The sequence below is a fragment of the Balaenoptera acutorostrata genome, chromosome 3 (assembly GCF_949987535.1).
Source record: "Balaenoptera acutorostrata chromosome 3, mBalAcu1.1, whole genome shotgun sequence".
Lineage (NCBI taxonomy): Eukaryota > Metazoa > Chordata > Mammalia > Artiodactyla > Balaenopteridae > Balaenoptera > Balaenoptera acutorostrata.
In genome coordinates this window covers 53,504,381-53,526,123 of record NC_080066.1, presented here as the reverse complement: position 1 = coordinate 53,526,123, position 21,743 = coordinate 53,504,381, and the positions used below count along the sequence as shown (strand labels likewise).

General features: G+C 47.4%; 2 protein-coding genes across 5 annotated transcripts in view; both read right to left on the bottom strand.

Annotated features, from left to right (window-relative positions):
• The window catches only part of LRRK1 (leucine rich repeat kinase 1), a 122,970-nt gene extending 120,407 nt beyond the window's left edge, over positions 1-2,563 (bottom strand). For all 4 annotated transcript variants that reach the window (XR_009007674.1, XM_057543869.1, XM_057543870.1 and 1 more), the window contains exon 1: positions 2,191-2,563. The gene's annotated coding sequence lies outside the window, so the exon portion shown is untranslated. The remainder of the gene's footprint in view (positions 1-2,190) is intronic.
• Positions 2,564-5,718: 3,155 nt separating this feature from the next.
• The window catches only part of ALDH1A3 (aldehyde dehydrogenase 1 family member A3), a 35,024-nt gene continuing 18,999 nt past the window's right edge, over positions 5,719-21,743 (bottom strand). The window contains exons 9-13 of the mRNA XM_007179129.3: positions 20,083-20,267; positions 15,318-15,482; positions 13,761-13,918; positions 12,911-12,985; positions 5,719-7,570 (exon numbers count right to left, since the gene is read on the bottom strand). Of these exons, the coding sequence (XP_007179191.2) occupies positions 7,498-7,570; positions 12,911-12,985; positions 13,761-13,918; positions 15,318-15,482; positions 20,083-20,267 (656 nt within the window). The 3' untranslated portion in view covers positions 5,719-7,497. The remainder of the gene's footprint in view (positions 7,571-12,910; positions 12,986-13,760; positions 13,919-15,317; positions 15,483-20,082; positions 20,268-21,743) is intronic.

Here is a 21,743-nt window from a genome sequence, read left to right as displayed (position 1 = left end):
TGTCCGGCAATAATAATTATTTTAATAATTTTCAAAACCTCACCATTGATGGAAAAGAAAAAACGGAACCTGATATTCCTTCTACAAATGTTTTTATTGGGACCTATCCATGGGGGGTGAGCTTCATGAGTTCATGAAACTTACAGCTGGTGGGGAGGACACAGTTAAGTAAGTAAACTTTCTGACATGGAAGTAACATCCTGAACCTGCTCACTTGTCTTTTCAGGAGGCTTGGAAAGGGCTGCCACTGCCAAAGAGCTGGAAGACACTTGCAAGTGAAATGTGTTAGAAATGCTCTTATCATCCAGCTCTTTTTTGAAAAGCCTGGTCAAGATGGTTGGCCCATGGTCTGAGACACCCCTTTGCACTATTGGCATCCCTTGACCAATATTGGTCAACAATTGACCTACAAAATGTGTTTAATGCATTTGTGGACATCAAAATATTACAGAGCTACAAACCGGAGATATGTGTAGTTCTCAATCCCAGATGAGAACAGAAGCCTTTCATGAGTCTAAAGCCAGAAACAAGTTAAGGCTGTCCATTCACCACTCAGTCTCTATACCTGCATGCATTTGGTGCCTCCTGGACAACTCTGGGAGTAAAGATGAAGCAGTGAGCAAGGTAGGCACATAGGAAGGGTCTCTGACACCTGGAGTGCCAGTAGAGACTTCCAGGTAAATTAAAGGAGTAATTAAACAGATAAAGTAGGAACACAGACAGTGGCAACCGAAAGAAGGACATAGGGAGAGGGATGTGAGAGTGAGGCTGGGTTTGGCGAGGCTGGCTGGGTGGGGAGGCAATGGCCAGGTGGTCTGAGATGGCAGAGGCCAGATCAATTGGGGGATGTGCAGGGAAGGAGGTCTTCTGGATTTCATGCCAAGCACAAGAAGAAGCTATTGAAGGGTTCCAAGCAGAGGACTGACACTCTCTAATTTACCTTTTTTCAAAAAATAAATTACTCTGGTAGCCAAATAGAGAATGGGGGGGGGGGGCGGGAATTACTGCAATTGTACAGGAAAGAGATGCTAGTACCTTGCACTAGGTGGGGTGGTGAGAAAGAAGGGAATGGACCTGGACACATGTGAGAAGTAGACCCAACAGGACTTGCTAACAACTGAATTCAAGGGACGAGGGAATGGGATGGAAGACAACGCCCACGTTTTTTATCTGAGCAGCTGCGTTTACTACGGGCCACTACCTGAGGTGTGGAAGCCTGGGGGTGGGAGAGGTTTGGCAGACCCCCAAACCTCCTGTAGGGACACATTAGGTGTGAGGTTTGTATGTTTTTAACTTAATTTTTTATTCTTCCAGGACATAAACAAAGATAATTAAGTCAGACCACAAAAGGAGTTGAATGTTAAACATTTTTCAAAACCGTGTATATTCTAGTTGCCCCTTTAATGCCCGGGGAATTTGGATACAATGGGAGTGAGTAGCAAACTCTCAAAACAGTGCATTTGGTGAGAGGCTCCCTAAAAACAAAACTGCACGCTCCTGTTTTTCTACTTTTCTGATCCTTGCAGGGTGATGTGCTTGTGGGAGAAAAACTTCATGGCCTCAGAACGTGAAGGAGCAGGGTGGACCGACCGCAGAGATCCCTGTACTCCGCCGTTACCATCTCCCTCCGACCCCCAGCCTTCCCCCACCCCCGACCGCACTCATCTGCGCCCCCGCCTTCGAAGGTCGGCCGCAGAGACCGCCAAGGAGATGGCGGGTTTTATCCGGACCCTCGGGCGAGTAGCGTGCCCCGGACTTAGCGGAGGGCGAAGGCGCTCGGCCGTCTTGCATTGCCAGGCCGTGCCGGCAGAGAGCCTCCCGGGCAGTGCCTCTCCGACACCCACACACTCAGACTCACACTCCCGCACACACGCGCGCTCACACGGCCCGCTCCAACTTGAAGGAAGGGGTTTTCTCCCAAGGCGGAGGAAATGTGTAGACGTCCCGGTGTATTTTCCTTTTGTTGCTTGCTGTCTGCTCCCCCCGCCCCGGTGCCGTCCCGCGAGGCCTCGGGTTCCCCGCCTGGGCCCCCCACACCCGGCACCCCGCGAGCGCAGCGGGAGGCGGCGGGGCCGTGAGCCCGGGGTCGCCCCGCGCCCCGGGCCTGGGCTGCAGGGCCCAGGACTCCACGCGGGGTCGCAGCAGGAGGCGGCGGGTCCACGACGGGACGCGGGCCGGGTCAGCACTTACCTGCGGCGACTGCGGGCAGGGCCGCGGGCGCCTGGGACGCGGGGCTGCGCGCGGGCCGGGAGGACAGCGGCGGATCGGGGCCGGGCCGCCCCTCTGCCCTCCGCCCCTGCGCCTCGGGCCGCGCGCCGGGGCCGGGCAGGGCCAGACGCACTTCCTCAATCCTGAGGAGGGCGGGCGCCGGGCGGCGCGAAGAGCGAGCAGGGCGAGGGTCAGCCGCTGAGAGGCCTCCCCACAATGGGCACGAGGAGTCCCTGCGGCCGCCAGTCTCTGTTTCCCTCACCGTAAACCCCGGCTGATCACACTCACTGCTCCCGCCCGGGTGACCACAGGGCCCGCGGGCCCTTCTAGCGCGAGGTCTCCTCCAGGTTTGGGTACCCTGCTCTCCACGCGGGGCAGGAGCAGCGGTGAGATTGGTTGGTTTTCGGCTCAACCCAGCTTTCCCTGCCCCCCTGTTCGGCTCAGCAGCAAGATTCGCTGATGAACTTCTGACTACTATATGTGGGTCGTAGATTCTGGCAGTAAATATTAAAAAGACGGGAATATTCATTTGTGTACAACTCTTTATAGAGCAGACTAGAAATACGTAATTTTAAAGCTTTAATAGTTTGCAAACTATTCCAGTTTGGTGGAAGGTGGAACCCCTTCCACCACATGAATTTACTACTTTAATTATGGATATATACAAAGATGTCACTGGTGAATCATTTTAAATTGGGGATTTTTTGGTGGGTGGTGTGGTAGATAAACATGAGGGAGTGTAGGCAATTTATTATGTTTCAACCTAATATAAGTATGTTCCCACCATTGAGGGCATTATCAAAACGCAGATCATAAACATGCACGTCCATGCTTGCAGGCAGGCATCGGATTCGGCTCCACGTGCCCACCGGAGAAAGAGAAGCCTGCTTGGAAAAAAGCGGATGGTTCTGCACCCTGGCAGGACCCGCACCCCAGGCTCCTCCTATGTAATGACCGGAACATTCTCAAGGCACAGAGACAAATTGCCACCAACAAAAGCCGGGCAGTTGCAGCCCCACCCCCACCCCCACCCATGACCTTTCAGACAATCCGGGCAGTGACCACTTGGACAAGCTCCTTGGGCCCCTGTTTGCCGAGGGGGCCACGGGGCAGCTTAGCTTTGCTCCCTAGAGGCTGCCCCTCCAGCTCTCCTAGACCAGACTCCCTTCCAAAAGGGTGGGTGCAGTTTTTCAATCCTGCCCTCACCACTGCGGTTCTAATTCCAATATGCAAAAGGAGGCAGTATGATTGCTACCGAGAAGTCCCTAATAATTTGCAGGGCGTGGCGTCCACGGTTCTGGGTGAGCCCGGCGATGGCGGTGCGGCGCCCCATGCAAGGCGCGCGGCCCTGCCATCTAGCGACACCGTGAGGAAGCGCACGCCCAGTGCGCAGACCAGGGAGCTGACGTAGCCCACGGGGATGGGGGCAATTCAATTTCCCTTTTATTTAATTAATTTATTTATTTATTTATTTACTTACTTATTTAAACATCTTTATTGGAGTATAATTGCTTTACAATGTTGTGTTAGTTTCTGCTTTATAACAGTGAGTCAGCTATACATATACACATATCCCCATATCTCCTCCCTCTTGCGTCTCCCTCCCATCCTCCCTATCCCACCCCTCTAGGTGGTCACAAAGCACCGAGCTGATCTCCCTGTGCTATGCGGCTGCTTCCCGCTAGCTATCTATTTTACATTTGGTAATGTATATAAGTCCATACCACTCTCTCATTTTGTCCCAGCTTACCCGTCCCCCTCCCCGTGTCCTCAAGTCCATTCTCTACGTCTGCGTCTTTATTCCTGTCCTGCCCCTAGGTTCTTCAGAACCATTTTCCCCCCCCTTAGATTCCATATATGTGTTAGCATACGGTGTTTGTTTTTCTCTTTCTGACTTACTTCACTCTGTATGACAGACTCTAGGTCCATCCACCTCACTACAAATCACTCCATTTCGTTTCTTTTTATGGCTGAGTAATAGTCCATTGTATATATGTGCCACATCTTCTTTATCCATTCATCTGTCGATGGACACTTAGGCTGCTTCCATGTCCTGGCTATTGTAAATAGAGCTGCAATGAATATTGTGGTACATGACTCTTTTTGAATTATGGTTTTCTCAGGGCAATTTCCCTTTTAAATGAGCTTGGGAATTGGCTTGGAAATGTCTCCACTGTAGAAAATAGCCAGGACACTCATCACATGGGTGGCCTGTTTCGAGCTGGTTGTATCCCAGCATTTAACTCTATCCATTGGCATGTGTTAGAGGTTTGCATGAGGTGACTGTTACAGGTCAGTTAAGATTTCTTTCCGCTTCTTCTTGACCCCTGCTGACCAGCATCTCATGTTGGAATGACCCCTCCTAAGGTGGGGTCAGTTGGACGCTACCTCCCTGACCTACCCTTTCTGCTTTTTGAAGGTGAGGTGATTGACTGACCCCTCAGTTCTTCTAGTCACCTCCCTTCAGCTGGGTATTCTGTTTCCTCAGACATTTCTCTTTGGATACTTAAAAAATGTCCCTCATTATCCACCTTCAAGCTCAAGTCAGCCACATGCTATGAGCAAGAACATTAAAAGGGCTTGGTCCACCATCAGGAGAAGCTAGGGCATTCCAAAGGGTCCACTTTTAGAGAATGTGCCAACCTACTGTGCCCCACCCCAACAGGCACACAAGGGCAGGTGTGTACACACACACATATACACACACCACAGCCAGTATATGTCCTCAGAATGGTTACCTTCATGGTAAACCAAATGAAGGTAATGCCCTTTTCCTTGAATTTTTGGCTCACATTTTGATTGGGAAATGGGAAGTTTCTAAAAGCATTAAAGCATACACAAGTGCATATATTAAAAGGGATCTGATCCAAGCCTCCCTTAAATTTTCTCTGAAAGGGTGGAGCTTTACCTCTACATGGCCAAAATGATATGGACTCTCAACACGAGAGGCATGGTTGAACTTGGTGGAGCTAACCAAATACAGGAATGTTCTTGATCCAACCTCAGTGTCAGCGTATGACTTGGTGATTGAGGCTTACTGGTTTGAAGCCTTAGAAACTTTAGGTAAGTTAAACCCAGACACCGAGATCCTCGTGGAGAAAAGTGGCAAAAATGGATGCTTGTGCACACAGTTACAGGATACAGTGTTTTCCCTAAATCCCCGTGCGATCTTCCCCACCATTTCCCACACTCACATCTCCTCATCACTTTATGATAAAAAGGGACTCAGTCAGCTCAGATGACAGCTTCAACTTCACCAACTAAGATGCAGAGCCTCTGAGGCCAAGCTTGCTGCCTGGTCCACCCCCAAAACCATAGAAGTGAGTTTCACACTCAAGCTGAGCATGGGACTTGATGGATTGAGCAAATGTAATTTTGTCCTTAAGTGATTGATACCACTTTATTACAAGCCATTTTGTACCAAAGTTCTAAGAAAAAGGTCAACCTCAGAATTAAAAGGGGTCTGATCTTTAAATGAAAAAACATAATTTTCTCAAATATCTGATTTTATTTTATAGTTGTTGCATTGTTGAACACAATCTGCAGTTAGGGTCAGAATTCCCAGGCCAGTAGATTTTTTAAACCATACCACAGGAGTAAACCTTAACAGAAGTGAAATCTAATACTATATAGATAAATACAGTATATTACAGAAGGTTAAATACATCACCTCTGTTTACTTACAACTATAAAAAGATACATTATACCCATTATAAATAATGTAGCATTTCATATTAAAGGCATTATTGTACAATGAAAGAATAAGAACCCTCTAATGTATTACTATCAAGGTTAGTGTTTATAGTTACTTTAGATAAAATCCTGAAAATTCAGTGTATGAAGTCAAATCCTGATTTAACAAGTTACTGATAGTCTAAGTGATGTGTTAACTGATTGAGAGAAGGTGAATTGCATAGTGCATATTTCCAACAAGAATGATAACCTCACTTCACATAAGACTTTCTCTATACATACACTGGTTTTGACACTGACCTCCATTTTATTACTGCCGCCCCATTTTAATTCTCAAACATAACTTAATTCTCAAACATAAGCACCGTTAGAAAAGTACTAGTTAGTAATAGTAAAAGTATCTGAATAAAACAATTTCAGTTTGGTTTTGTTTTTTTAAAGCTATATGGGAACACTTTCAGTTTTCCAAGTTAAAACTTGGAATTGCACATCCTTTGGATACACAAAGAGGAAAAGAAAAATTCACAACCTGTTATTGCTGTGCTCAGGCCACTGTAGTAGCAGACCCAGTTCCTCCATGAAGTCCAGATGTTATTTGTTAATCAATCACTAATTAATATCAAAATAGGACTTTGAAAAACCAGGGCTGTATTATAACAGCAGTCTTTTCAGTTGTGTATGTCTTACTAATCTAAAGTGTTGATACCCCAACTGGAGAAAAGGAAAACTACATAGGCAAGTGGTAGAAATGCATAATTGGGAAAAGCAAATTATGGCTCTAATTTGTAAAATGTGGGACTTAATGATCCAAGGATTTGCTATACTGTTGTAGTGCCAGAGCACTGGGTCTTTAGCAGCGATGGTGACACTAGCGACATTTCCTGCCTAAGAAAGTGCCTTGGTTAAGGTAGACAATGACATAGCATTAGATAAGCTCTTTGGGCTGTTGATTTGGTCACATTCCAAAGGCAGTATTGGTTTTAAGCTGAGTCCCATTGTCAATGTCAAGATACAGTCCTTGAAGACCGTTCACACCCAAGGCCTTCAGGACCTTTCCATGGTACTTGCTTCCCCAAAGCTCCCCACATCTGATACTCCCAACCTTGTTTTTAAATGTTTTTAAAACTTAGTGCTATTCCTTCCCACTGAATGGTAGGAGGGGCTTGTTCTGTGGGCAGATAACCCTGAGGAACCCGCAGGTACAGAGCCCTGTTTGCAGAACACGCAGGGATTTTTTTTTCCAAATTCTTACTGGAGTCAGAGTCAACAAAGCATTTTTAAGCTACTGCTCGATACTTCAAATACCACTTCCTGTTGACAACACCCTGAGCCTCCTCACTGTCCCCGGGATCTGGTGGAAAGTGGAAAACAGAAATGGCCACTAGTCCCATCCCCAGGCAGGACTACAATTTCACACACAACATTTTGGTCAATAAAACAGGAGTGTGAGAGGAAAATAAAAATCGTTCAAATCCAGTAGATTTAAAGTCTCCAGAAGAAAGTATCCCAGGAAGGTCAGAATGTAGGTTTCTCTTCAGCAAGTTAGATCTGCCACATTCAGCTGTCAGATGTTTGAGGAAGGAGCCTGCCTTTCCTTCAGGGGTCCTTGTCGTCAAGTTTGATGGTGACAGTTTTCACTTCTGTGTATTCAGCCAGCGCATATTCACCTCTGTGATCACAGAAAAGAGGGAGATATAACATGGGCAGGCACTTAGCCATTCTGTGTGAACCGAGTTCTAATACTTCACGGGCTAGTACTCTGTTGGGCAGTCTGGAGTCTGTGCAAAGGCCAGAATGTGAGGACTTAATAGAGTCTAAGGACTGTAAGACCATTAGTAAGTTTAAGTACCTGGATATGTAACTGAAGGTTAAATGTCCAGTTTTTTGTGTGTGTGATGCTTCTGAAATATTCAGAAGGACTAAGGGTTTGCCTTCAAAGGATGAAGGGGATTTAAAACAAAGTGGTAAATCCCTGGGTGGAGCTGCTTAAAGAGACAGAAGAGGCAGAGGCCTGAAGCTATTGACTGGGTATGTGGCCAGAGCATCCATGATGGGCAGGGACATAGAGGACCTGGAGCTGGGGACCAGCTGTAAGAAGAATGAGGCCAGTATGGAGCGGCGAGGGGCGCGGACGTTAGCAGAGAGGACACGAGGGAGTCCACAGCCTTTGAGTCCGTGTTTCTGGTATACATCCTTTCCTTAAGTCTTGCAGAGTCCAGTGACCCTTCTCAGGCATCATGAGTCATCCTTAGGGCAGATCCCCTTCCCAGAACCAAGAGGTGGCTTTGGATCAATTTAAAAGCCTCTACAACACTTGCTCTGCCATTATGTAAATAAGAATGTGTACCTGTTTAGGAAAAGAGGTGGCCATGGAGGCTCTGTAGCTAGAAACACTCGAGACAGAATCCCATCTCATCCCTTAGACCATTGCTTCTCAAAGTGTGGCCCCCAGACCAGCAGCACCAGCCTCACCTCAGAACTTGCTCGAAATGCAGAGACTCAGGTCCCCTAGACCTACTGTGGTAGGCAGAATAATGCCCCCCTCAAGGTGTTCACATCCTAATTCTCTGAACCTTTGAAAATATTAGGTTATATGACAAAGGGGAATTAGGGTTGCAGATGGAACTAAAATTGCTAATTAGCTGACTCGTGTCAGATTTTTATCCTTCAGAACCGTGAGATAATACATTAACGTTGTTTAAGCCACTAATTTTGTGGTTATTTATTGTAGCAGCAATAGAAAATTAATACATCTACTGAACCTAGGGGTGGGGCCCAGAAATCTGTGCCTTAACAGCCGGGGGATTAACAAGCCATGGGATTCTGAGGTAGCTCAAGCTGGATAGCTACTGGCTTGGATCTATGCAGTTTAGGCAAGTTTTTTTGCCTTCCCCGAGCCTCAATATCATCATCTGTAAAATGGGAATACCATCACCTCCTTATAGTTATAATGATTAGAGTTGATTCAAATAGAGCAAATTTACCTACTATGTGCTAGGTAAAAAGTAAATGGTAGAAAGTAATATTATTATTTTATTGTTAATATGTCATTGAGCTCTTTGGTAGTGTCCTAAAACGCAGTTCAAGAATGATACATGATAATGGGTGAATCATTTTGTAATTTTTTCTAAACATAACAAAATATAAAAGCCATATACAGAATGCTAAATTCAACTTTTGCAGAGCAGAAAACTCCATTAAAAAACCCAAAGGCAAATTATAAACTAGAAAAAAATTACATTTACAACACTGTGTGAGAAACAGAGTGCTGTTTTCCTTAATGCACAAAAAGCTCTTACGAACAAATTAAAAAAAAAAAAAAAAGGAAAAATCAACAAAAGACACGAATAGTCAGTTTGCAGAAGAAAAATAAAGATTATCAATAAGTGTTAATAAGGTGCTCAACCCCTTACAATTAGAGGAATGCAAACCAAGAGAGTGGGAGCCCATTTTTCATGTGCTGGATTATCCAATTTTCTGAATTTATTCTGAGAACAATTTCCCACAAGTGCATAAAGATTTATGCGCAAGAAAGAACATCAGCATTGTCTGTAGCAGCAAAACCCCTTGGAAATAACTCAAAAGTCCATCATAGGAGACCACCAATAAAAAGAAGGATAGGATATCCAAAACCCATTCTTAAGAGGAAAAAGTATTTTCCTCCCAAGTCATTTGAAAACAGAAAAAAAATACATGTTTACATCCATTGTATGCATAGAAAATGTACAATAACCTTTAAAAATGAGCACATAGTATTGCACTGTAAAAATTCAAAGTAGTTACTGATTTCTCAACTGCATAAAGAAAAGAAAAGCAAACCAAGTGATAAAATCATGTTGAATTAGCACATAACTAGTAAGTCCAATATGAAATCACTCCTGTAAGATTAAGTGCATGAATCACCTCATTCTTTTTATTCCTGCAGTCACTGCCCTAGTTCAAGTTCTTGTCATTCTTATTTGACCCCCTGTGGCACTTCCTAAATGGTTTCTCACCCAGTTGTGACCGCCTTGGCGCTCACTATCCATAAGCTCAGCCTTCCTCCCATTGGACCTCACCAGAATGTTGGGGGCGTTGGCACTGCTGCTTATAGAGTTCACTGCTGTGTGCTCAGAGCCTAGCACATGCCTGGGGTATCAAAGGTGCTCAGTAAATATATGCCAGTGAACAAATGAACAAGTGAACAAAATAAATAAAATGGATGATGGGACAGTGGTTACCTCTAACAAATGGGACTGAGGGTCAGGGGAGGGAGACCTTGACTTTCCATGTGTCTCTACAGTGTGGATCTTTTTTGTTACTATATTGCAAAGCAAAACAAAGAACTAAGAAAAGTGTCCAGGAGGAAGAGAAATTGCAGGCTTCATCCCAAGACCTGTACAGGGAGAGATCCCAGAGGGGTCCGTGGGTGGGCGGCAGATAGCCAGCCCTGCCCAGGCGGCCAGGGATGGGGAAAACCATGGAATCCACCGCATAGTGCTCCAGCATAAAAAAGGGGAACTTATTGCAACGTGAAGACATTAATTAGAGACAACTGAAAACGGAAATTGGTTTTCAAGCCAGTTTCCAGTCTCCTTGTGAATTAGGTTAAAGTACTTTATCAAAAGCTTTGAGAAAAATATATGCCAAGAGTCGAAAAAACAGACATCCACAAAAGTCCCGATTGTGGCTAACCGGTAGGATGACACATGGACTGAGTGCAGCGGATACTCCCCGGCCCTGCTCTGCAGCGGGCAGGCGGCGGTGCCACCGGGGATGGGGAGGGAGACGCAGGTGAGAAAGGCAGTGAGGGAAGAGTGGGTGTGAGTCAGTTGCCTAGAAGTCAGGTGGGCCCCACACACCCTTCCTGCATCCAAGGACATCTGCTTTGGGGACTGAAGTTCTTGCTGTGGGAGGAGGCTGTGCCTGGCCTCTGCGAGGAGGGCCTTGTGGGGTTCTGGGTCCCCCAGCTGTCACAACCCGACTGGTTGAAGCAGCAGAGCGAGGAGACAAATGACCCTGCATACCCTGGCTGGCTTCATCCCAGGTGGCTCACAGAGGTGACCCCTACTGAGCAAGGCCCTGTGGTATGGTGGGTTTAAGAGTTCAATCCCAACTCTGTCACTTACTGGTGGTGTGACCTGGGGAAGGCACAGGTCTTCTCTGGGCACCCCTGAGTTTCCTCATCCAAAAACAGGGGTAGCAGTAGTACCTACCTGCAGTAGACTGAACATGTGTGTCCCCCTGAAATTCAAATGTTGAAGCCCTAATCCTTAATGTGAAGAAATTAGGAGGTGAGGCCTCTGGGAGGTGATTAGGTCAAGAGGGTGGAGCCCTTATGAATGAGATTAGTGTCCTTATAAAGGAGACCCCAGAGAACACTTTCCTCCCTTCCACTCCATGGGGACACAGAGAGAACACGGCTGCCTGTGAACCAGGAAGAGGGTCCTTAACAGACACCTGGATCTTGTACGTCCAGAAGTGGAGAAATAAATGTTTGTTGTTTAAGCCACCCAGTCTACTGTATTCTGTCCCAGCAGCCTGAATGGACTCAGATTATCCCAGGGACTGTTGTAATGATGGCATGCCTTAACGTGTGCAAGGCTCTCAGATAGAGGTCGTCAGAGTCCGTGCTCAGCAAATGTCAGCTGTGGCCAGTGCTATTGGTGGGCCCTAGTGGTGATGCGGGTAACCCCAGCCCAGGTCTCATGTCCCTCGTGGACAGGTGAGTGTGAAGAGGTAATGAACAGAGGCTCACAGAACACAACACAAACAAGCCATTCAGCAGAGGGAACAAGGTTTCTGTAAAGGGTCTTCATGGCCAAGAACTTACTGAGGTTCTGGAAGGGGAAACCAATTTTAGGAATTAGGGGGACACAAATGGACACACTCTACTCAGATGTTCAGATGGCTCTGGTGTTTTGCCATGAGTCAGGATGAATGAGAAAGAAGGAATGAGAAGGGGGAAGGGCCCCCAATTCCCTGGAGACTGGTCAAGAGCATTTGCTCAGGGATGGAAGCCAGCCCCGTTCATTCCTTCATACATCTTGATTAAGAATCTGGAAGGGTAGCTGCCCAAAGGCCCCACTAAGGCCCAAGCCAAGGGGAAGCATTTGAGTGCTCCTACTGGAAGATGTACAAATAAGTACGAAGTGATGCATCTGTATATAAATAATACAAACTGTTTAAATAAGAGGAAGAGCTCGGAGTCCTTTGAGATGTTCCAGGAATGACCCTGTGTGTTGTCACAGATGGTTTCCCTGGGAAGATTGATCCTACAAGCTATTTGTCCACAAAGGCTAATAAAACCCCAACGACCACCAAGAAAGATGTGGGAGAGAAGGCAGCATCTGGCTGGAAACCACAGCGTGCCCACCCCCAGAACGCTCCATCCAGCTCTAGGCCTGGGCCTTTTATCTTGGGCCAGACACGGAAGACCCATCCATTAGTCTAGGTCTATGGAGCACAGCCTCCCAAAGGGCAAGACAGAAGGGCACCATGAAGGAGTGTGTGGTGGGTTTGACAGAGGCTCGGAGGCCCGGCATGTTGCAGTATCCCTTTGAAGAGGCAATGAGGAGGAGCCAGAGTCACCCACGGTCTGTCCCTGGGAACTTGCTAGTGGGCAGAAGGGCCACAGCCTGACCTGGGAGAGAGCCCATCCTCCCTGCTGAGGGCCAGGGTTTGATTGAGTAATGACATCCCACGTCTGGTGGAAAGTGCACTTCCCAGCTCTGCCCTGTCCTGCAGTGGGCCTAGGTCAAGTACCTACTGAACATCTCCACATGGGATGGGTGCTGGGGAGGACACATATGCTGAGGCTGGGGGTCGGTCCTGGGGTGGCGTGAGGATGAGGGTAGGGAAGGGCAGGAAGGGGAGAGAAGATGGGGGACACGGCCCAGCCCAGGGGGAAAGCACAGCACAGGGGAGGGCTCAGTGGACTGGAGGGCGGGCCACCATTCACCATACACTGCGGACCTAGGGTATCTTTTGTCGGCCCTGCGGACAGGCATGGAGAGACAGAAACACTTACAGTTCTCTGCCGTTCCCCGACATTTTAAAGCCACCAAATGGAGCCTGTGCGTAGATGGCATTGTAGCAGTTGATCCTGGAGAGAGAATAAAGAGAGGCTCAGGGTCACCAGGAGAGGACCAAGCTGGACCTCCGGTGTTGCAGTTACTAGGCACTTGGTGTAGAGCGTCACCTAAAGGATGACTTTCTGTCAAGGTTTTAACCATGAAAACAGTGTTTTTGATCTCTGCCTTCTTGCTCTTACCACCAGAAACTAAAATTGAATATTCTGAAGTATAAAGCTTCTCACTGGGGTAGGAAGGGAATGACAAAGGGAGAAAAAGGGAGAGGAAAATTATGGCGAAGGGAATAAGAATTAGCTCTGAAATGAGACAGGCCTGACCTCAAAGTTCTCCTGCTTCTTGGCCTCCAATTCATATTTATCTTCTAATATTATCTTTAAAATGAGGATAGTGTAATCAGCAGAATTATTGGTGAAACAGGGACTTTCATCCATACTTTGCACAAGAGCATGTGCTGCTCTTAGAATTAGAATAAAAAATAAGGGGTGGCCCAACACGGTGGTCAAGAGCATGGGCATCAGAGCTGGACAGTTGGTCCTGAGCTCTGCTCTGCCACGTACTAGCTGTGTGACCCTGGACAAGTCACGCAGTCCCTCTGTCTCTTGATTTCCTCATCTGTGAAATGGGGGTGATAACAGTACCCCTCTCAGAAGGTGGTCACGAGGATGGAGCAAAGTGCTTAGACAGTGCTTGGCACATAATATACGACTAAAAGCTCTCTGTTAACAGAAGGGTAAGGAAGCCAGCTGGCCGGCAGCTCAGGGGGCGGAGCACTCATACTCTACTCACCAGACAGTTCCAGACTCTAACGCGGAAGCCAGCTTCAGTGCTTTGTCGAGGTTTTTTGTGAACACAGCTGCTGTTAGTCCGTATTCAAGGCTATTTGCTCTTTTTATCACTTCTTCGATATTTTTGAACTTCAGTATTGGCTGCACCGGTCCAAAAATCTATGATTAATTGGAAGAATGGCAGTGAGAGTCTGCTGGAATGAAGCATGTATGACCTGAGCAGGCACTTTCTTCGTTTATGCTTTTTTCAAAAACACCCACAGTGCTCACACGCACGAAGAGGATAACTGAAGGAGAGAGTCCAAACATCTTTTTAGCTGTGTGATGGTTGAAATCTGAAGGGAAAGACTGAATTAAACAAAAATAAAAAATAACAACCAAAATAATACGTTGGGTCGAAGCTCTCTCAATGTGGTCAGGGCTTCTAGAAGCCCCAGCTTCAAGCTTTGGAGGAGCCCCTGCATGCTGGGATGCACTGAAGACAAAACCTTGGAAGTCATTCTTGGAAAGTTATTGTGAAGGGTGTTTGCAGGCACAGACTGCAGGTCCTGGTCTCTTGGTGCTGCATTTTCTATCAATGAAGATGACCTAAAATGTTTCCCTAATAACTCCCAGGGGAGGGAATGAGGCAGTGTTCCTCACCATCTACAACATAGCAAAGGAAAGGAAAGAGCTACAGGCTGAACATTTAAAGGTGATTTTGAAAGGAGCTTGTAACTGATTCAATGTTCGGCACCATAGCCCAGCAGGACAGGGTCAGCCTGCTGAAATACCTGCCCTGGTTCCCATGGAGCTTGTCATAGAGAGGTTTAAAGAGCTGAGTTTCATGCCATCAGGGTACAGTTAGTAACCCATAAAAATCTCAAGGAGAAAGTGTATAATAGGCTCGAACCGGGAAGACTTCGGCAGTGATTCACTCTTTCATGTGCCCCAAAAGGCCACATTCCGGGGTCCAAGCACCTGGGACTCAGGTGGGAACCACTTCTAACTAGCTTAACAGTGGCACTGAAAGACACAGTTAGAATTACACTCTTATTGGGGGGGGGGTCACCTTAATTTCCACCATTTCTAAGGATGCTCATGATGGAAAACTTCAAAGAGACTTCTAGCCAGAACACGTTTTTGGAATGAACACTTGTCATTTAAGTTCGGTCTGGGGGAACTGAAGGCAGCTTTGGGCCCTGAATCCATGGCTCTATTCCTGACAAAATGCACAGGTTGCAATGGCCCTCCACCCTTGGCTAACCTGAGGACATGTTAGAAGACAGAAGAGGGATTGTTGTTCCCTGGAGACGATGAGCAATGCGTGGAACTGGGGGCTAGGACAAACTCTACACAGGGCTCAGGGGTCCCAGGAGCAGGACGGCTTCCCAAAGGACCCCTAAAGAGAGGGAAAAGGCCACAGGAAAAAGGAAAACAGTCCCTTCACAAAGATTTCTGGGATCCCTGGGCCCTGGAGAAGACTCTGGTTTGAAAGGCCCAGCCCCCTTCCCCACCCCCCGGGCCCCAGCTCAGCACAGGGCCCCACGGGACATGGTTTCTCCTGCAGCCCCAGTACCTCCTCTTTGGCGATCCGCATGGTGTCGGTAACTTCTGAGAAGACAGTGGGTTTGATGAAGAGCCCCCTGTCTTCCATGGCCGAGCCCCCATATTCCAGCTTGGCTCCCTCCTTCTTTCCGCTCTCAATCAGATCGAGGATTTTGTTGAACTGCTTCTGGTCAATCTGCAAAACAGTGAGAGGTAAGCCCGGCTTCCTTCTGGGAGGTGACTACCAACTTATGTGTCCAACGGCCTCCTATGTGATCACTGTCCTACCCATCATGTTTTGGCCAAGAAAAAAATTCATGGACCAGATGTTCCCTGTATGCAAATATTCCTCCGATGCACAAATCTGGGCTCTTTGGAGCAGGGGAGAGATGGGCTTTTCTCATCCTCTCCAGGTGTAGGTTTATCCATACGTCTGACCCCCTCCATGCTGTTAAGCAAATCCGTGGGTGAAACAAGATCTGAAGTGGTCACATTCTTTGCTCTAACTCTCGCATCCTTCTAGGGTTGCCAGATTTAGCAAATAAAACCACAGGACGCCCAATTAAATTTGAATTCCTAAAAAACAATGAATGATTTTTAAAGTATAAGCATATCCCAAACAATACTTGGGAAACACTTACGCTAAAAATGTATTCACTGTTTATTTGAACTGGGTGCCTTGTATTCTAACTGGCCACCCTGCACCCTGCTCCTAGGGCACCAACAGTTATTGGAATTCTCCCTCCACTGTGCAGAGAAGTGAGACGTAAAGCTGACCACCGTACTCATCACCCCTGGACACAGAGTAGAGGCGCAAGGTGAGGTAGAGGGGCTGCTCCTGGTTGATGGGGAGCCAGCTCATCAGAAGGGCTGCATCTTCTGTCACCTTGTTTAGGGGTCTCCTGGGCTGGGGTGTACCCTGTACCACGAGCCTAACCTCCAGCTTGTGGATGCTGTATTCGACCGGCTGGTAAAGGGCACCTCTCCGGGAGACTCAAGGGGGAAAGTGCTCTTCCCACCCAAAATGATCCCTCTTCCCGAATCCCTGGGAACCCTGTTCTTGACCCTGACCCTGTTGCAAATCCCCTCCCTCTGGCTGGGAGAGACAGAGCTTTGTCAGATAGGTTTGCTGTAGCTGTGACTTTCAGATAAAAAAGTGGTTTAATGTAAGCAAATTTGAATGAAAAAATAAGCAAACCCAATGGTGCATTTGGATGACTGTCTGTCCCTGAGGAGTAGGCTGGCTTTCTTGGAAGGGGTGGGCACAAACCATGCAAGCCCCTTGACCAGTCATCTTATGAAACGTGGATCCAGGGTTAAAACACCAAGTTGGATCCATACCTCACACTTTGTACCAGGATAGATTCCAGGTAGATCAAAGACTTAATCATGAAAGATGAAGTCATAAAAAGTTTTCAAATTCTCTCATGTGGAAGAATGCCTCCATAAGTTTGGAGTGCTGATGGCCTTTCTATGGCTTGAAATCCAGAAGCCAAAAGAAAAGATTAATAAATTTGAGTATGTAAAAAAAAAGAAGGTGAAAACAGCATAAGCAAAGTCAAAGGGCAAAACAACAAACTGGAAAAAACTGACAAGTCATATAGAAATAGCACTAATCTCTCTAGTATGTAAAGAATTCTTAGAAGTGACAAAAAATGATCAGCAGTACAAGAGAAAAATATGCAAAGCACATGCACAGTTGATAAAAAAGGAAATATAAATGGCCTTTAAACATGATAAGATGTTCTACCTTACTCATTATAAGAGATATATGTACATTAAAAACAAATGAGATATCATTTTTAACTATCAGATGGGCAAAACTCCATACATATTCTGTTAGTAAGGCTGGAGAAACAGGCAAGCTCATACAAGGTTGGTAGGAACGTAAGTTGGTTCAGCCTTTTGGAAGGTAATTTGGCAATGCTTGTAGAAATCATAAATGTGCTCTCACTCAGCAGTACCACTTGGGCAAGCCGTCCTGTGGATTTCCTTGCGTATGTGCGGAATGACATACGTGCACCGTGCGTGACCGCACACACCCACATACTCATCAGTACGTGTTACTTGAATTCTGTTGGATTCATACAGTGGAAGTCTATGTACATATAAAAAAGTTCCCATGGTTTGGTATGGTATGGAAAGCTCTTCAAGTTTCTTGTTAGGGGACAAAAATCAAGGTGCAGAACAGTACTGTGTATAGATATTTTGAGTAAAAACAAGGGAAACCAGAATTCTTATTACATTTTGTATACATACTCAATTTTGCTTGTATATACAGAAATTCTGGAGAATTTTCTTCTAAGAACTAAGAACACAGGATACCCATGGATGGAAGGGTAAAAACCATGCCTATGAATGAATGGAAGGAAGCTTTTTCACTACTGACCTTTATATGTCTTTTGGGTTTTGACCATGTGTATGTACTGCCACCTAAAATGTAACTCAAACTGCAGCAGATCTCATAATATCTCAAGGTTCCCTCAACTTCTCTCTGGGAAGTCTTAACCAAGTCTTGGGTTAAAAGTGCCAGGATTGCTCTCTCCTTCTCCTTGGAGACCAAGAGGCTGGGGGGGCTTCATCAAACTACAGACCCTCAGCGGCTGCTGACCATGTTCTGCCTCCAAGACTGTCTGTCCTGAAGCCAGCGGTGGGTCCCCATGGAAACTCTACCGCCCAGGCTCAACTCTTCCTGGCAAGTCCGTGTGAATGTGTTGTTTAGATCTAATAATCCTCCATGAATGTCAGCTGGTGCCTCACAGTGCGAGAGAAGAACCTGCTGGGAAGTGAAGGCTGTGCCAGGGCACAGCACCAAAGATGGAGAAATAGGGCCCCGCGGACAGCCAAGGCTGCGAGTGGCTCTGCTGGAGAGGAGAGGACAGAGAGGATGCAGGACCCCGCCCCCCACCAGGTGGCCTGCGTGAGTCTGTGCACATCTTTGCTCAGTTGCCAAACAAACCTGAATAATTTTGGAGTGTCCTGGCTGCCTGCAGTGGACACCTATCTGGTCAGCTAGCTGTTTTACAGGCATGAGACAGACAGAACTATTTAGACAGCTGTAAATCCTCTTGGAGTAAAGCCTTATTAATGTAGATGAAAAAGCACTTTGGCAGAAAAAGAACCCAACAACATCCTAAAATAATATGCTGAGGTTAGATGGCTTAAGTGAGTTTTCGAAAGGACTTTCAGCAGCAGCATCAAAAGCACTGATGAAATCAACACCACCGTGCTGTCTTGGAAGAGATTTCTATATCTGGCTTCAAAAGTCAAGCCTGAAGCCTTGGAAAGAGACTTATGAATAATGATGGGGTAAAAGGGATTCCTTAGAATGGGATCAGCTCACATTATTTCCCACGGATCCTGGGTTAGCTTTACAATCACAGCAGATTCGATGATGACTTGTGGCCATGTCTGCATTCATACCTGAAATCCAACCAAGGCCGATGGACAACTTTGTGTCACTGGCTGCTGGGTTTGGGGTTGAGGCCTGACAGGATGCGGAGTGTTGGCCACAAGTGGAGATGTTTCTCTCCACCAGGGTCACGTGGCACCAGATCCCACAGAGCATGTGGGATGGGGCAAGGCAGGGGTGGGCACGGTAGCCAGAAACACACCTCTTCCACATGGTCCTTCGCCATCCCCAGCCAAGATGGTTAAGCAAGACCTAACTGATGTGGCTTCTAGTCATGCACAGACATTTGCTGCCACTGAGATCAGGGAGCCTGCCGTTTAACGCCCACCCCCTTAAAAAATAAAAACTTATTAAGTGCCTTGAAATTTTCATAATATTCATCAATTACTCTATTTTCCAGATGAGGAAACTGAGGTTTGGAAGGAGCTTGTGGCTTTCACAAAATCACAGAGCCAAACTTGCCCTCAGATCCGTGGCTTTCTGTGGAAACACGTGGTGCCAACGCAGTGGGTAAGTAGCCAGCTCCCGGGACAGACACAAATTGGGTGAGTCCTGACATGTGACTTGAAATTTCCTGGCTGGAGCAGGACTTTGGCTACGAGCAAAGTAGGCTGCTGTTGAACTCTATTTCAATAATGCATGGGATGGTCGGGCTGCCCTCTTTTAAATATTTATCCATCTGCCGCACTGCATACTTAGTAAGAAAGTGATACAGGACCTGCCCTCTTAAAGAGGTTATTAAACCTCGTGGTTATGATCATTTTCATCCTGTCGTCAGCTTCAAAAACCAGGTCTCCAGAGACGTGTTCCTACTGCCTGGAGATGTATCCCCATCCTCCGAGCCCTTTCCAGTGGGATTCTTTGGTTTCTGATGGTCACTTTGTCTTATAATGCACATGGGCTCAAGGGCCTCCAGGCTGAGGCCTCTGGGTCCAGCTGCTGCCTCCACCTGTACTCTGCTGCCTTTCAGCCAGGGTTACAACTCGCTTCTGCAGAGAGGCCAGCCAGGCAAGACAGCCTCTGCCTGAGGCTCTCTCCTGGGGACCCTGGTGGCTCAGAGAAGGGTTGGTCCTTTGGCTGGAGGGTGCAGTCACATGGACTTATGAACCGGGAATGCCTCCCTTCTACCAAGGCCTGGAGCTCAGCATTATCTGCTGCAAAGAGCAGAGCTCTGTGTGTCCACCCCCATTTCATAACACTACCAGGACCTGATGGGATTGAACTGTTGATCAGCGTCTGAACAAAAGCCTCAAGTGGCTGGGCAAGCGGGTAAGGGAGTCCCCTGGAGTCACAGAGCACCAGAGCTGTACAGGGCCAGGGCCAGAGGCCTGCCTGGTTCAGCCCCCAGACGTGCACCTCAAGATCTGACACGTCAGTAGGTTACCTGGGGCCCCTGTTCGGTCCTGACGTCGAAGGGGTCTCCAATGGACCGTTTCTTGGCAAACTCCACGCTCCGCCTGACAAACTCGTCATAGACCTGCTCCTCCACGAACACCCTGGAGGCGGCCGTGCAGCACTGGCCTTGGTTGAAGAACACTCCCTGATGGGCGCACTCCACTGCCAAGTCCACTGGAGAGAGGGGGCGGTGAGGGAAGAGGAAGCGATTAAGTTGTTAAGGCCGGACTGGCGACAGCTGCAACTCTAATTGCCCACATGAGAAAACAGGCCCCGGGATGGCTACGTTTCAGAAATTAATTTTGCTCAGCACTTCCCAAACAGAGAGGATGGGAAAGGGGATTTTTCGATCCATGGAGTTTGGGGTTAAATAGGTCCCCTGACTGCAGGACTTAGTGTCTTTACTGCACTAATGAGCACAGAGACTTGTCACATCCTCACCTCACTTGCCCATGACCTCACTTGCTCACAGGACCCTTATCAAACCAACCCTCAGGCAGGAGTCCTGTGTTTTAGCTGTAGTTTTCCTCACTGGGAGGGAAAGAGGGTGAGCGGAGGTGCAGAAGGGGCACCCAGATATGGAGGCACAAGAATGCAAAACAGGAGTCCAGCTCTTTGGAACTGCAAATGTGGGTCACAGTGGGGCAATACCCAGAACTGTTCCATGTGGCTCCAGAGACCACTAGCAACACTGATGATGCTTCCATGAGGGAGCACCAAGCCAGGCAAAAAATGAGCAGTCCACCTTCACACCCAGCCTCCCTTTCTTTCCTTGGGGCTTGTTTCCTCACGGCAGTCCTCTCTCCCATTGAAAGCCAGCTTCAAGGAGTAGAACTGAAACCAGTTATTTACACCTTGGCGAGAAATTGTGCTAGGGTCATTTTTCTCAGGGATATTTGCAATTCCAAACTTATCTGAGTGTGGAGTGGAAGGCTTTGTACTCCATGAAAGGAATTCCTGGCACCAGTGGGCAGGTGGGGGAGGCTGTTCTTTAAGGCAAAGGTGTTTTAGTGTACTTGGGAAGTCACACGAAAAATCTGGCAGCGGACCATGTCAGCAGGTCGATGAATGTCTGATGTGGCCCTTTCTTCCCTCTTCTGGACATGACAACCAAGAAGAGTGTCTATTTTAATATTATGTCATGAGACACAAATTGCCCCCAAGCTGCTGGGCAGGGTGGCTTTCCCAGGGAAGAGGTAGTGAAGGGAGAGACAGCACCCAGGCCAGCAGGATATCTTTAAGGGTCACCTGCCACTGGCCTCTGTTTTGTCAGATCTGAGACAAAGAAGGAAGAAACATCTCAAGTCTTCGAGAGCCTGAAAGCATCATAGGAAGTACTGACTTGGAGGGTAGAATGATGAATGCTTGTGGGGGGAGCACATGCCCTGTTCCTCCTCCTCTTGGCCTTCCCCCTCTCCCCCGACACAGGGGGCTCTGGAGAAGAACCCCAGCCCGCTTGTCATGGCCCCAGCTCTGCAAGGACAGGGAAGGCAAACTCATGAAGGGCAGACACAGGTGGCCTCTCTGGCTACCACATGAAACATGTCCTCCTCCAACGCAGCTTTCTACCAGCAGTAAAGCTGGCATTTGGATCTCCATCTGCCTATTATTTATGGAGGGATAACCCGAGATGGAGAAACATCCCCATTG